The sequence below is a fragment of the Pelophylax lessonae genome (genome assembly GCF_965119305.1).
Source record: "Pelophylax lessonae genome assembly, chromosome: 6".
NCBI classification, from domain to species: Eukaryota; Metazoa; Chordata; class Amphibia; order Anura; family Ranidae; genus Pelophylax; species Pelophylax lessonae.
In genome coordinates, this window is record NC_138773.1 from 103,496,197 (window position 1) to 103,513,107 (window position 16,911).

At 41.4% G+C, this 16,911-nt stretch overlaps 1 protein-coding gene across 3 annotated transcripts in view; it reads right to left on the minus strand.

The window, feature by feature from the left end:
- Window positions 1-16,911, minus strand: part of TRRAP (transformation/transcription domain associated protein) — a 300,061-nt gene that overhangs the window by 233,972 nt on the left and 49,178 nt on the right. For all 3 annotated transcript variants that reach the window (XM_082261087.1, XM_082261086.1, XM_082261085.1), the window contains exons 10-18: window positions 14,158-14,246; window positions 13,704-13,800; window positions 13,471-13,609; window positions 12,315-12,393; window positions 8,660-8,894; window positions 6,400-6,718; window positions 5,180-5,277; window positions 3,410-3,604; window positions 962-1,153 (exon numbers count right to left, since the gene is read on the minus strand). In XM_082261087.1, the coding sequence (XP_082117213.1) occupies window positions 962-1,153; window positions 3,410-3,604; window positions 5,180-5,277; window positions 6,400-6,718; window positions 8,660-8,894; window positions 12,315-12,393; window positions 13,471-13,609; window positions 13,704-13,800; window positions 14,158-14,246 (1,443 nt within the window). The remainder of the gene's footprint in view (window positions 1-961; window positions 1,154-3,409; window positions 3,605-5,179; window positions 5,278-6,399; window positions 6,719-8,659; window positions 8,895-12,314; window positions 12,394-13,470; window positions 13,610-13,703; window positions 13,801-14,157; window positions 14,247-16,911) is intronic.

Sequence of the window (16,911 nt, forward strand, 5' to 3'; positions counted from 1 at the left end):
TGGCCGGAGGGCTGGTCTAGCGCATCAGTTGCTGGCTGCACAAAGTCGAAAAAGGCAGCTGTCAAGAAGATAGCAGTGTGACGATGTAGATCCTCACCTGAACAATAGATCACAGGAGGACAAAGCTGGATTCGTTGTACAGGAGAGTGTGTGTTTTTAAGAGAGCGCAGCAAAACAGGTAAAGAACAGCGGAGACTTTAAAACTTTGGTTTACAGATTTCAGTAGACGATGAAGTATGGTGGGAAGAGTTCCACACTTTGGGTCTCCTCCTCTCAGATCGCAGGCAATTCCCCCTTACATATACCCAGTAAAGTAACTGACCTCAGATAATACACAGAGATGAAACAAATCCTCTTACATACGTTGTACCTGTTTATATGCAGTCTCCTCTTCACTAAATCCATTTAAAGTGGCAAATTTATTAAATTTGTCCAAGCTTTCAGAGAGCAGGGGGTTGGGGGAGTTGAAGTTACACTTAATGAAGAGACTGATAGCTCATTGGAGGGAAGGGACCCCCCCCCCCTGCCCCTTCACACAGCATACAGGAATAGACCTGAGGCTATCAATCACAGGCTGTGTGCTAGAGATCCCTCCTGTGTCACTTTTTATCTTTTGGGGATCAGGAAAACTTGTCAGAAGTAACACAAGCAGATAGTAGAGGAACGACAGAAATGACACTTAGTGCTCTTAATTGAGACAAGTAGACATGAAATATGAACAAAGCATATTCCTCTATAGTGTGTGAGGTTTACATCCACTTTAAGCCTTATATGAAGTATCGACCAATGACCAAAAATTACAGCAATACAAAAAAAATAAAAAAATTACAGGAATAAATCAAGCAATTAAAAAAACATTTAAAACATAAATATATGGACTGGATGTCTTTATTTTCAAATTTGCCAGGAGTTTGTGATCAATAAAAGACCCAGTGGAATGGATGACAATTTATCATCTCACCTTAAGCATTTGCTCGTTATCTGCAGCAAACAGGGAGACCGAGCCAAACACTAGCTTGAACAGCTTGAGATACAAATTGGACAGCTCAACGTTGGATCCCATCTCCGGAAGTCTTTCCAGCAAATACTCCACCAGGATGGTAGCAAACAGGGCTGACGTAGTGGGGTTCGCCAAGAAGGAATTGGCAACAATCTAGAAAAACAAGCCGCTCGATCAAATTAAACATCAGTTAACACAGAAAAAGGTCCCTGATGCCCAGTGGTGGCCACCGTTAAATCTGTATAAATATCTGCTAGGATCAAAATTGATTCAATACCAGAGATTCCATTCATAATGCAACCTGCTTATGTTTTTTTAAATGAATTTCACTTTTGGTGGCCAACCACTTTTGCGGAAAATCAGGGTGAGAACTGCGAATTAACCTATGCAAGTTTATGTGTACAGTAATCCTTAGAATTGGTTTGTATAACCTTCTCTTGTGCAGTTGTAATATTAGTGGAACTGCATGTAGAAGGGACAACTAGGTTCTCAACTTTCAAGATCCAATATCTGGTCACATTCTCCAGACTTCAATGTAAAAGCACATACTTTGAGTTATATTTTCCTGTCGAATATGTTTTTTTAGCCTTCCTCTGGATCAATTGTGGGTATAGAATTTGCAATTTTTTATGTCGCATAAAAGTGGCACAACTGTTTATCAAATCTAAATTTTCAGTAAAAAAATCTACTAAAACTAAAGAGAAGTATGGGAATCAGAAAAAAAAAAAAAAAAAAATCATACTCACCTAGGTGGATGCAGCATTGCTCCGCTCCATAATCAAACACTGCTTATTGCTCAGCTCTCTGTCTTCAGCCTGCAGTCACCAGCTCACTGCTCTGCCCCTCCAGCCCTCACTGGAGTGCTGGGCTTTGGAGGTGGCGGGCTCTCAGGAGCTCTGTGGGAGTCTGAGCCAGGTGGCGGTCAAGACTTCTGGGCGGATCCAGATCATATAGTCGGGATCTTTTCAGAGCTTGAACCGGCTCTATGATCACAGCTGACCGTAGGCTTTAGCCTGCGGCAGCTGAAAACAGGTCACAGGAGAGCATAACGAACTGCACTCCTGTGACCCACAGGAGAAGTATAGCCAAAAATCTTTGGTCATGCTTCTGCCTTTATTTTATTACACACAAAACACAATTTAAACCTCCCTTTGTTTTACAAAATTAAAAATGAGGTAGTGTAAATTAAACCGATATCAAATGCATTAAGCCTCAAAACTGTGTGCAGTAGCTCCAGCTCCCTGTCATGGAGCGGCTGATGCAGGGGAGAGGAAGGGGCACTGACAATGGATAGAAAAATGGTAGCTTGAACAAACTGGCCCCCTATGAATGGCTATGGCGACCCTGGATTGACCATTGCCTTCCTCCTGACCTTGACGACAGCCTTGTACTCACCTGATTGGGCGTCCTCATTACCGGCTCTCTTTTTACCACCAGGGCCCCTAGTAGGGTCCAAGGCTCCCTCCGGGCACCTGCTGTTACCCCCCCCCCCACTACCCTCCCCTACTTACCCAACTTGCCTTCCGGCCCTGTCAACCCAACCCCCCCCCCCCCTCTCGGCCCCTGGTGTACCCACTTAAGAGCTATACCTTGGTTTTGGTTGAGACCCCTTCTGTGTTGGGGTCCAACCACACAGCGTGGCCTTGGCCACACCTACAGTTTGAGCGTACCTTCATTACATCCCAGACGGGACGCCGGGTCGATCCCATATATGTATTGCATTCGCTACATGTTGTTTGTATGTTAAATACAGCAGTTTTGTATCTCAATGTACCTTGTTTTATCTAGGCATGTACCTACTATTTTCACTGCATGTTGCTGTACCATGTTTATTTTGCCTTCAATAAAAAACGTTTAAAAAGGAAAAAGAAAAAAAAAGAAAAATGGTAGCTCATGGGTTTCAGCCTCGTTGTCAAGTTTTCCGTGGCAAGGGGGAGCTGGAACGTTTGCATCATGTGACCGTAATACTGTATTACAATAGATCAGACATTTATAGCATATGTAGGATGAGGGGGGAGGGGGGGGGAAGCTGTGTTTTTAAGCAGATTTATATGTAGCCTTTACTTCCATATTGCTTGGAATAGGTTTTTAGGAAAAACATGAAAACAATGGTCCTCAAATGTGGAGCAGGATTAAAAGTGTTACTTTTCCTACAGCAGCCACATGTTTTCTTTTGGTTTTTAATAAGCAGAATACTTGCAACCTGACTAGTAATAATGGATAAATAAAAAATAGCTAACTGTCCCATTCTGGCCTGAATGTCAACAACTCCTGGGGCTGTGGCCAATTACTGTAGTGCATTTACAAAGTTATCAATCTTACAGAGTTTAATTCGATTTTATTGGAAATAGTAGATTTTACCCCAGCTCATTCAACAATCTATCAATAAATTCCAGTGCGTTCACACACCTGGAGGGCATAGTTTTTGGAAATTCTCTCCACCATGTATGGAACTGTAGTTTGAAAGATTTCTTTGAAGGTCAAAGGATTCATCATAGTGAAGACGCCAGCAAAATGCTCCAGCACCTCCTTCTCCTCTTTCATGCGTACAGTCTGACAGTTGGCCACTCTGATGTAAGTCTGCCCATTCCCAGCTATCTGGACCTAAAAACATAAAAGGAATACTATTTTTTATTGATTGTCATATTCAAAGCATTATACCTGAACAAAGAAGGCATCAGGTAAACAATAAATGGGAGTCTTGCATCTGATTACTGAGACAATGAAAGAAGTCCAGAATGAAAGACGGTTAGAAAAGAGATAAGCTACATGACGAAAACAACTCAGTTATCTCTAAAAATTGCTTCCAGTAAGTGGTTAAGAGAAAACCTTCAACCGCACATAGAAATGTACTTATACAGAATTATAAGAACAGTCCTCAACAGAAAAAAAAACAAAGCGGTCTTAGCACAAGGCTCGATTATTTTTTGTGATACTGATAAATTAAATGATTCCTAAAGCTGACATTTCAATGCACAGATGAAATACAAATACCAGCGGTTTACCTGTCAAAGGTTCTTTATTTCCGTTCACCCAGTTCCAATATTTACACAGCTCTGCCATAGAGCACAGTTCTGTCTTACAAAGGTGAGAACCTGATCTTTCTCTGCTGCAGTATCACTCTTACCTACAGATTTCCAACCCACCCCCTACCCTGTGACTGGACAGTGAAAGATAAAGCAGCATGCTGAAAGCTCTCATCATTTGAATCGCTCCTCCTATCGGCATGCTCCTGGCACTGCAACACACCTGACTTTTTGTACTACTTCCCCTGTCAACTTTCTGGGCTCTGCTGTACATAGACTGGAAGATACCAAGTCAAAATTAAGGTACTGCATTAAAAATACATTTAGGGATGTATTAACTATTAGAGCTGCATTAAGTTGTGTTTTAGATTTACCTGGAGTTCAGCTTTAAAGGAAAACTTTGTCAAAAATAGAGAGCTACTGCTGCCTTTAAAAAAAAAAAAAAAAAATATATAAATATATACTAGTTGCCTGGCTGTCTGTGCTTTTTGGATCCCTAACAGAGAAACAGAATGAGAGAAAGAAAAAAGAGAGAGAGAGAGAGAGAAAGAAAAAACTCGAGATCCCATGCTATTGGTGTGAACTGTATTGTAAGTTTTATTTTTCAAATGTTTCATACACATAAAAAAAAAAAAAAAAAAAAAAAAGGGCTATAAAAAAGGTCTCTTTCACACGGGCAGATCGACCCGAGCAGAGTCTCTCTGCTGATCCCTGTTGAGTAGACGGATGACAGGTCCTGCTATGCAGAACGGACAATGATGGAGCCCACTCTCCTCTATGGGGCTGGAAATGGACTGCATGTCCGTTTTCATCCAACTGTCATCCAATCCAACCTGCTGGAGGGATGGCGAACTTATCATTATGTTTTTTTTCAGCAGATTAGGTTGGACTTGTCCTCTGACATCCGCCTCCACATAGAGGACAATGGGTGGCCCGATCAGGTCCGCCTGAAAAATAGACAGGCAGACTCGATCGGTTCGATCATGTGAAAGGGGCCTTAAACACGTTAAAAACAAAATTTAAGCGTGTATAATTTCTGTCTGTCAAAACAGAAGACCCGTGCTATATACATATATCCCATGCCAAGAGGGCCCCCAGTGACTAGGAAAATAGTAGAGGTTTATTAAACTTTGTTTGCAGTAGTACACATTACCTGGTAGATGTCTAGGGCCTGCATGGCATACTTCACAAGCTTAATGTAAATCTGGGTCTCCTTTGGCTGCAGTTGCTTGTTTGGGACAAACTGAGCTTCTGTAAATGAATAAGAGCGGGTAATATAAGAAAACAGAGGAAACCGAAATACAGCACAAATCAATGACGAAAAGAAAGTGACAACCTGCTTAGCACTTTGGCTTTATAACCTAATTTTTTATCTGTTTTAGGTTTATGCTGGTTATAAACTCTCCCTACAGTAAGAATGTATATGTCTATGTCACTATAATTATATCAAATTATGTTCATTTATGAGACAGCAAAAGATATCAATGGTCTTATGCACTCTGCAAAATGTTGCATACCATGTTAGCAGTGCAAAAGTAGGGGTTGTCAAATAATAATAAAAATTTTTTTTGGGGGGGGGGGGGGGGGGGGTGGCCTTTCTTTTATTTTCGCCTGGTATTTCTATGCATTACACACTCCTTGCCCCCCTGTTTATACCAGTGCACCGCTTTGGTTTAAGCAACCATTTTTACTGAATGAAACCGATTCAGTGTGTTTTGTTGTGATTGGCCACAGCTAATCACATGGTACAGATGGGCTGTGATTAGCCCTGTCTGTACCATATGATCACTGTGACCAATCACAGCTAGCAACACAATTGTATACAATGGGCAGTATGAAAGGAAGCCATCCATTTTTTACAATTGTCATATAAACTGCTTTGATTGGTCACTGCGGTGACATGGTACCGGCATTGGGCCGATACACTAGTCAGTCATTGGCTGTGTCCAACAGACACGGCCAGTGACAGAACGCACTGCAGCACGGTCTAATGGCCATGATTTGAGGTCCACCCGGATTTGCAAAAGTTCTGCTTGGTCGTCATCTTGCTATAGACCGGGCAGGAACATGTTAAACACTAATGCACACTGGGGTTGATTTACTAAAACCGGAGTGCACAAAATTTGGTGCAGCTGTACATGGTAGCCAATCAGTTCCTAACGTCAGCTTGTTCAATTAAGCATTGACAAAAAATCCTGGAAGCTGATTGGCTTCTATGCAGAACTGCACCAGATTTTACTAAATCAACTTCAGTGTGAACCTAAGAGCTGTGCAGGAGCTATATTGCTCCACCTTATCTTGCTGGCCAGCATCTGGCAGGGGTTTGCTAGGAGTTATAGTCTCAGTACTGTGGTGTATGGACAGGAACTCTACCTCCAGGTGCTTTGCATGATGTAATTCCCCAAGTGATAGTCTTTACACCACACACCAGGGTCTTCACCAAGCTGCGACAATCGGTCACTTGAAAGGTTTGCTTGTCCTCTTTATCTTTTTCTCCTTGCTTGTCGAAGACCAGAAGTGGAACTTGGGTAAGTGGCGTGGAGGGAGCAGCAGGCAAAGCATTGGCAGGAGCAGCTGGCGGGACACTGGCTAAGATTGCATCAGCTGCACAAAGCTCAGACTGAGGCTTGCACTTCTTGAAGATTGCGGACAATTGGTAGCGGGCGATAGTGTGGAACTTTAGGACAAACACCTAGATAAAAATATAAACAAAATTGGTTTAATATTGTACAAAAAAACAAAAAACAAAAGACCCTAAGATTTCTCTTGCTACCCAAAACATCTCTCCCTGTCAACTCTGACACCGGGGGGGGGGGGGGGGGGATTTACTAAATCTGAAGTGCGCAAAATATCTGGTGCAGCTCTACAAAGAGACCAATCAGCTTCAAATTTTTTTTTTGTCAAAGCTTATTTGAACAAGCTGAAGTTAGGAGCGGATTGGCTACCATGCACAACTGCACCACATTTTTCCCTCTCCAGTTTTAGTAAATCAAACCCAGGTTGTATACTAAAAGGCATGTGTACTCTACCCACAGATTTATCCAATCATATTTTTCATGTCATCACTCACCCAAAACAAACTTCTCTCCTTTAGTTTGATTTAATCTGCCAGCAAGAGGCAGGCGATAAAAAAAAAAAAAAAATAATAATAATAATAATTTGTGCTACTTCTCTTTCTAAAATGTTTTAACACCAAGTCACTAAACCAAACAAGTGACGAGATAAAAAAAAATTCTGAATAATCCGAATTTCATTTGGACCAGCTTGTCCTGGGCCTCTGTCATTTAAGTCAGAAGCAAAACAGAGCAAGGCAATCAGAACTTTCAAAAGGTTATGGTACCTCGTAGACCAAGGTCCCCTACCTGCTGAGAGTTATTTAACACAAACTTCTACTGATTTCTGGCCTGTTACCACTCACAGACCAGGAATGAATGAATAAGTTAATGCTGCTGTGAACTCTAGTTGGGAGTGTTCAGATGGGGAAATGCCTAATGCTGCCAATACCAATACAAACACATTTATTTATTATTTATGCATAATTCTACTGCTAAAGCTTTGCAGTTTCATCTCTCAAACCCTCTATACACCACAATGTGTAATTTCTGCTAAATGTTGCCCTGTCTGAACAGAATACATTAGGAACATGTACAATGGTGCAATTTGGCAAATCCTCTTTGATATGGAATCTGTCACCATTTTGCGATTAATTGTACACGTAAGACAGGTAATAAAGATGGCAGATTAGAATGTATTAAAGCTCAGTTGAACCCTATTGAATGTGATACTGTAATGCAGTCAGGCTGCTTAGGCCAGCTATAGATGGATCGAAATTTGTTCAGCAGGGACTGGCCAAATTTCGATCCATCTATGGGGAGACTAGTTGTACAGATGTCCACCTCTCCATTGACTTCTATACAAGAAGCCTATTGGGTTTAATTTTTTGCTTGATCAGCGCCACCGGCAACACTAATCACTGTATTCTTCTAACAGCAAGAACTGTCTTCGTTGTCCGAATACAATCGCTTCACAGGGCAGATACGTTGATAGGGAATCAAATAATTTTTTTTTTCTCGTTCAAACAGCGGATTGAATGAACAAAAAGCATCATCTATGGCCTGCCTTACACTAATCAACAATGGTAAAAAAAAAAAAAAATTGTGCTGCTAGCACACCAGAGAGTCAGAATGCAGCTCTCACATACTAACTCTCTTGCGGTCTTACACCCCCATTGAACACTGCTCTAACCAAAATTGCTTTTTCTCCCTCAGCAGAGCTGTTGATTACAACAATGTTTAAGGGAGAATATAAGAGAACTGCAACAATCCTCATGTGTGACCATGTCAGTGTGATTCTCCTAGTGCTGCCAGGTCAGTAAAGGGTTTTTAAAATAATTAATTATTGTCTATGCAGCCAGAATACAGTAGTAAATTAATAGGGATCAATTAGGCTTTAAGGAAGAGGACAGTTCTGATATTAACATCAAAAAGCCTTTTCTGTCTAGCGAGCCCATACATACTCTTTGGGGAAAAACGAGAAGAAATTTGCAGCTTTTTTGGAGAACATCCTATATTAGGTGCTGATCACATTTAAAAGCTACTTTGCAAGAATGATACAATACATTTTACACCATTACCTCCAACATTCTCATGAGAATATCGCGGCCATTCCCATTTTCCTGCTCGCTCTTGGAGCGAATACAATCCACCAAGTTTAATAGTAGTTTGCAGGACATGGTCTGGATGCTGCTGGGTATGGACTCATCATCAATGTTCTTAGCAAAGAGCTGGACTGCCAGAGATAAGTCATTTAATGGAAGATGCTGTCGAACATGGTGTACAAGATCTGCTAAAGTGCTGTATGCCAATGGTCTGTGAGGAAAGAAAATAAAGAGACCAAAATTCACACTCTGTCAATGTGTCATTATTAGGAATTTTGTAATAGTATAAAAGTACATCTGACCTGGCTTAAAACGTTTTTATGGTATGAGGTATTGATGGGCAGGATTGTGGATGGTGTACATATGTTAACTAGCTTTCTCACATATACATGGTGAGGGCCTCCAAGGTTTATGACCAATATTGAGAAAACAAACTTTGTTTTTTCATAAATCGTGTGTTCTGTTGTGGGAGCCCAGAGGCTTTGCAGAGTTAGGATTTCTGCAAATAGCGTCTGAGTTCTTCTAGAACCTTATACCTTTTAAATTGGCATAATAAATCCTCTTACATTATAGGTTAAGAGATTTAGGGTATTCATGTTGTTTCTCCTTCTTGTCACTCTGCCTGTATTTTACTTCCCTTTCCTCCGCTCTCAGTCTACACCGACTGCAGGGACAGGGCCATTTCCTAAGGGGTATACAAACATGCTTGGGCCAAGGATCAGAAGGGGAGACAACATTAATGAGTACATTTTTATATAAATTTCCTTCTTCTTAACTTCCCCCCCCCCCCCTACCCCTATTATCTCCCTCCCTCCGTCCCTTCTCGCCCCGCATTTCTGCTGCTGAACTTAAATTTGTCCTGGAATAGTTAGTGTTGTCCCTCTTGGACACTCCTTGCCCATCTATTCCTATAGCTCTGGGTGGTGCTCTATCTAGTACGGACATTAAGCTCACTCTCCCTGGTTAGGGAGAAGAGATTCGGGGCCCAACTTGGTTTCCCATCCTAACATCCCTTACACCCTCCTTTTTCCTTCCTCTTATACAGCTTTATAGTTCAGTTTCTTTTCTTTGATGTCAATAGCCACTGTTCTTCTTGAATTAATTCCTCTGTTTTGTCTTCGGGCAACCTGGTATATTTGGTATTGGAATTTCCAGCTTTTTTTTACAGAAGCCCTGCAATTCTCCTGGGCATTTTAAATTTGCCATACGACCTTCCCTCCAACCTACCAGGCATGCTAGGAAGCCCCAATTGCACCGTACATCATGATTTTGTATCGACTCCAAGAGTGGTTTCAATCATCTCCTTCTTGCTAATGTCTCTTGCGACAGGTCTGCAAAAATCTTGATATTAGAATTTCTTAAATTTATGGGTGTTTTCTTTTTCAAGCTCTCCCAGAATTGGGCTTTTTCTGCATAGTTCTGGAATCCTATAATTACATCTCGTGGTGCCTCTGCTGATACGCCTTTTGATCTTATCTGGTGTACTCTATTTTTATCTGTTCGGCTTCTCCTCTGTCCAGTAATGGTTAAATATTTTCTTCATTTTATCAAGTCCTCACCATGTTTTGGTTCAGGTAGACCTCTTATTCTCAAGTTCTTCCTTCTATTCCAGTTTATATGCTAGGTTTCTCTGTTCCATTTTTAGGTCCTTATCTCTTTTCTTAACTCATTTATTGTTTGTATAGAACTATCTTGTCTTTTTTCCATATCTTCCAAACGTTGCCAGTAGATGGCCCAAGTCGTTGTGTATTGTTGTCATTTCTGTTTTAAAAGACTTACAAAGCTGCAAACATAGCAGCCATTTCCCCCTTTGTGGGCCATTAAATATTCACCCCTTGTTCTACTGTATGGTCCTGCTCTGGATCACTCTCCAAGTCCTGCTCCAGTCTTGACTGCCCTATGGTATTTGTATCCGGATGGTGGTAGTCTTTTTTGTCCATTTTTTTCTTTTACCTCCATCAGTCTTATACGGGTTCCACTGCTGTATCTACGGGGTCTGTTTATCTGGGCAATCTTCCTGGGTCATGAATTTTTTAATGGATCGAGGGCTTAAGCTCACTTTAGGGGACTTTGCTATTGCTCCTCTTGATATATGTACTGTCCTACCCCCTTGAACTCGCAAACCCCTGTGGTGCTCCCGTGTCCCGGAGTGGCTGAACAAAATTAACAGTCAGTGCAATGCAAAGTCGGCAGCCATAATTAAGTGAGACAAAAAAAGAGATCAAGGGACTCACCACTTTGTTGGAGGGGTCTACAGGGATATGGCTGTTATGCCTCAAGGGGGGAATCACTACTATTGTGGAATTGGTTAACTCCAGAAGGTTCAAGGACTTTGTTTTCTCCTCTTTTAATTCTTCCCCAGTATAGCTGTTGAGTCTATGGATATCCGGGCCGGCTCACGACCAGCTCTCCTGTGGCTGCTCCATTCTGCCTGGAGCACCTTCAGCCGCCACCAGGCTCCAGCAATCACCACTCGGCTCAGTCCATCTATCCTCGACCACCCACGGCCGTTTCCGTGACACCGCGACTGCCTCATCAACCGGGCCCCGCACTCCAGCCACTGCACCGCCCGGAAGACCAGCAGCTCTTGGTATGGACGAAGATTCTTCCAGGCCCTTCTTAGGCAGGGAAGAGGGAAAGGACTCAACCGGGCCAGATGAGGGGAGAGGCAGGACAGCAAGGCTGTATCAAATCGCCACACGCTTTATGGAAGGATAGGATCCGGGAGCTCCTAGCGTGAGCTCTGCTCAAGCGCCATGCACAGGCTCCTCCCATATTGCAGCTTAGCAATGCTTAGAGGTGATGGCTGCATTGGTTTTCTTTTTTTTTAGGCTTTTATTTTCACCTGGTCATCTAATCAAAGTCTGTTGTTTTTAACATAACAAGCTGTCCTGCAGACATAGCAGTTAGAGGGTTGAGGCAAAACATTTATCACTGGCAGGGGTACTTACAATAGACAGCTTTTATTTATTTGTGTAAAACCCTTTTCCCAAACAGAAAAAAATATTGTTGCTGTAACTGCTTAAAAATGAAGCCTTATGCTTGGTTTTAATTTATTAGGGTTTCTAAAGTGGGGCACTCTAATACAGGAGGTGTGTTACCGGCCAGATCACCAGGTGAAAACAGATGGAAAGGCCTAAAAAAAAGAAAACAAATGCGGCCACTACATCTAATGATTGTTAAGTTACAATATATTACATTACATTTTTGTTTTTGGATTTAAAACCATATTTTTATAACGGTTTCTCACAAGCATACAATTCATTAATGCCTCTAAAGAGCTTCTAAAATTCTGATATGCTGGCTATATATTACTGTATATTTTTCCTCGCTCAATGAATGTCACTATCTCCTATGAACGGTGTTCTAAATCCACCAGAGTTTATTACTATTAAGCCAGTTCCTCAATCTCCACTTGCTTCTTCAATCTATCTTTTGATAGAACATCTTTCTAAGCCTATGAAACTCTTCGATGTAAAATCCTTCCTGCTCTCCATGATAAAATGAAAGTGCCATGTGCTAACAAAAGTGCCTACTACCAAAGACGTTTCGTCTTTGCCAGGGGAAGTACTGTGAAAATATGGTGTTTAGTTCAAATTTCAAAACACATCTATAAAAACAGAGAGCATACCTGAGAGTCTCCCGGGCTGTGTATCCAGAACCAATGAGGATAGATTCATCAAAGAGTTTGTCCATGCAAGGGATGAACTCTAAAAATACAATGATGAAAAATCTTAGCATTTCTTAACAAGAAGAATCCTAAGACAGCCATAGGTGGTTTGAAATACGGCTGGTTCAGCAGGATCTACTGATCAATTTCAGTTCAATCAGCCTGTTTTATTTCATCCAATCACTGCAGACGGCTATAGCTGGGCAGCAGCGATATTGTATTCTGCCGGTAGGGAAAGGCTTCCTTCGCTCCCTGCCAGCAGAACACAATAGCGCAGCAGGAGGGATTACCCCATCAACACTGACCAAGCAATTTTCTTACTTTAACCTGTAGTTGTAGGAAAGAAAATTGCATAATGTATAGCCTGCTCCAGGCTTATCATTCACAATGTTAAACAGATTTGCTTAGTCATGTGCCACCATTTATAATCCCTGTATATCTTTGAATGGATGATGCAAACGAGCAGAGCTTTGCCATATTTACTAAGATCTGGGGAAAATAAATGCAGTTGCAAAGTGCAGTCTATTTTCCTTTAGGAAATCCCCCCTATAGCGTTGTCATGTTAAAGAGGACGGTAGGAGCACACTAAATGTGGCACATCAAGAGGCGTTTTTAACTTTGTTAATTTTAATTATTTCGTGTCGATAAACAGTCTTGCCCAAAAGGGTTTTGCATCAGTATTATCTTTATGGCTATTCCAATGATAGCCCCCTCACTAAATGAACCCATGTACAAAAGCTACACTCTCCTCCCTAAAAAAGCCACAAAACAGATAGACCTATCCCCATTGTTGATAACCCATCATGCCCCCGCTGGTGGCTGCCACTGGAACCTGACGCTAGAGAAAGACTATACTCTCACAAGCCTGTCCTGCACATGAATCTGCTGCCAAGTATTCCATACACTGAGCATACAACCACATTCAGAAACACAACTGCATGGAAAGCTCACAAAGAAGCAACCAGTCATATTACATCAGCAAAAATAGCAAAAGAAAAATACATTTTTGGGAGATAACATATTATTGGCAGATCAAATCAGTAGGTATGCAAGTGTGACTGTCACATATCACATATTTTTAATTCTCAAAAAGGAAAAGCCTAAATGGATTACATACGGCTTCTTAAATCTGTGCTGAGGATATGCTTTGCGGCAATGAGCAGCTCTTTCCGGAGGTGAGCCGTTTCCGGCGGGCAGTTGGTAAGAAGCTGCAGCATGCCTTTAACCATTTGTTGGGAATGCTTTGCCACGGTGTCCTGTACAAAAAACACAAGAAAATCTGAATATGGCCACTGCAACAACATGCAGGGGAAGACATACAGTTAAGATTATACTCATAAGTAATCATACCTGATAGATTCTAATGATGTAAGCCAAAAATGATAATGTTTTGATCTGGGCAGCAATAAAATCAGCATAGAGTTCTTTGTTGTATAACTTGTGCTGCCTAAAAATTAAATCACAAGAAATATTTACAAATAGTTTTGCAATTTGACAGCAAATTATAATAAAAACAAACATTTTATTATTGGATATTGGGGTCAATTCATTGAGCTATAACAAACGTTATTTGACGTAATGATTATGATTTTTTTAGCTGCAAGTAGTATTTTATGCGCTTTATGCTTAAAAAAAATATATATATATATATTCCTTATGGCAGATACTCAAGTTATTTTGTAGTGGAATTCAAGCCATACATCCAAAAGAGAATATACTTTTAAAAAGGTTTAAAAACTTTTCCCATTTTTAGGCTGTACTGATATTACACAGAAATTTACAGGCTACAAGGGCATACAAATACCTGGCAGTGGCGGAAACTTGGGTTACAATTGTGTTCATGATCAAAGGGACAAATTCTGACACCATGTTGTGAATGTTTAGCTTGTAGAGCTGCAGGTAAAAAAGAAAAAGAAACATAAATAAAAAAAAACATACAACAGCTTACAGTAAGGCCCCTTTCACACTAGTGCGACTTGTCCCACGATTTTGGACCGCAAAATCGCATGACAAGTCGTTTTCCATTATTTTCAATAAGTCCCATTCATATCATTGTGACTTGAAGTCGGGCCGACTTCAAAAGTAGTCCCTGCACTACTTTGGCGCGATTTTGAGTCCAAAGACATTCAAGCCCAGTCAAAGTCGCGGCAAAAAGTTGTGGCAAAAATCGCTGTCTATCGCGGTAAGTCGAACAAGTGTGAAAGGGGCCTAAAGCTATAGGCAAACTTCCCCCCTCCCCCCATCATGAATACAGCAGGGGGGGGTTTAATAACCCGTCAGATTTTTTTTTTTTTTTCACCATCTGTGTTCCATTGTGGAAATTTTCGGGTACTTTCCAAAGGCCAATAAGGGAGAGAAAATCCCTGAAAATGAGGGGGGAATTCCTTTGGGACCCCAAGGTCACCAGAACTAGTGTCCACATTGGAAGATATCCCCTCTATTACTTTTGGGGGGTAACCCAACATTTGGGATTTTCTTTTATGTTCACTTTTAATGATAATGGTAAACAAAGCAAATAGAGAGGTTAAATCTCCCTATTGAGGACAGATCATCAGAGATTAGAACAAATACATCGGAATATGGCCACTGCAACAACATGCAGGGGAAGACATACAGTTAAGATTATACTCATAAACCATCATACCAGATAGAGTCTAATGATGTCAGACAGGGGTTCTAATCTCTTTCCACACAATCCAAAACTAAAAAAAACATTTTTGCCTTTAGTTATACTTTAACTATAACAAAAGACATATGTCTCTACAAAACATTCCCTGGAGCTCATCTGACCAGACCGCAAAAGCCAGCATCCATTAACTATGGCTCAGAATACACATCATAAACCCGGATGACGCATATAAAAGAGAAATTAAAATGTTACTAAACCCAGGATCCTGCATTCATTATATCAGCAATATATAGCAGTCTTGTGACTTATTGGTTCCTGGTAAAGCTTGTAGGAGTTTTCATACTGCACTGAGCTGTCCTATCAGGATCCAGGACCCCTGACCCTCTATCTGGACAGTGCTGATTGGCCCTTTGCTGATCACATGCACTCTCCCAAGAAAAAAGAAACTCTCTAGCAATACACATCAAACTGAGCATGTGCAGTCTGACTCCAAAGGCTCTGTATTATCTGGACATGTTCTGGAGTCAGTGGAAAAGGAGGAGAATCTGTGCATACAGGATCAAGCAGCCTTTTTACACAATGCAGAGGATTCATCACTTAGGTTACACGGTGAGTATAACAAGCATGCTATTCTGCATACACAGACTGATTTTACTGATGTGGGTTTAGTAACACTTTAACAAAAATAGTGGCTAATTTGGACAGGTGTCCTTCTCAAACACTGTGTATGCCATTCAAAATACAACCGCATGTGCTTGAATAGAAAATTTAGTTTTTGAAGACAAAAAGGATGCATTTCACCTGTATGTATATATATATATATATATATATATATATATATATATATATATATATATATATATATATATATATATAAATAATGTGCATGTATGTATATATCGGCTGTAGCTTTAGGGCACCTAACAGGAAAATTGACATTACATGCAGTGACATGGTGACTGCTGTGTCCTGCCAACCAGTTTGGAATGTAGTCCCTCATTTCAGGCATTTTTAAACTGGCATCTTTTTGTCCAGTCAAGGGATCTCCTAGCAGTTGCATTCAAGACATTGGAATGGAATACTACTTTTCCTTCTAAAAACTGTGAAAAGCAGAAATGAACAGACCACAGCATGCTTTTCATAAACGCATTATTAATAGGACATGTAGCACCCTCCTAGATAGGGGCTAGGTAGGGAGAGTAGTTTTGGGTCTGCCTGCCTATCAGGAGGGCAGCAGGCAAAATATAGCTGCACTCTGCTTATCAGGGGAGCATGATCACTAGTTAGGCCTGTTCAGTGTGTCTGATGTGTGATTCATCAGGGCTGAGGGAGTGTCCCCCATGTCCAATAGGAAGGCCTGTTGGACAGTGGAGGAAACCCAGCCAGTGACACACAGGCTTTTGTGGCTATCTCAGTGGGTTGGCACAGACAAGTGGTGCATCCTGGGATATGCTAAAAAAGCTAAGGACACATGTGGCAGGGGGTCTTTGCGCGGGAAGCCAAGTCCCAGAAGGAGGGTGACAGCTGTCTCCTCTTCTGAAGCTGTGGAAGGTGATCACGGGCAGTCGGCCTGATGAACCAGAAAGTGTGGCTGAACCCAGAGGTCCAGTGGAAGCTGACTAGTGGAGCTGGAGCCAACAGTGGTTCTGGAAAAACAGTGTCCGGGACTACAGAACAACTTGCCCAGGGGTCATCCAGGAAGGGGACCACTCCAGAGGTTAGAGTCAGCGGATGGGTGTCAGCACACAGGTATTGAGAGCGAAGAGGGTGCCAAGTTAGCACCCTGAAGAGAATAACCAAGCAGGAACCTTCAAGTATCTTCACTTCAGTGGCAAGGTGAAGCAGTTGCCTTGCCACATTCTACAGTTAGCTGTCCTCAAGACTGTGAATAGTTAATAGTTGGAGTATCCCACTCATCCCTTCTCCTAT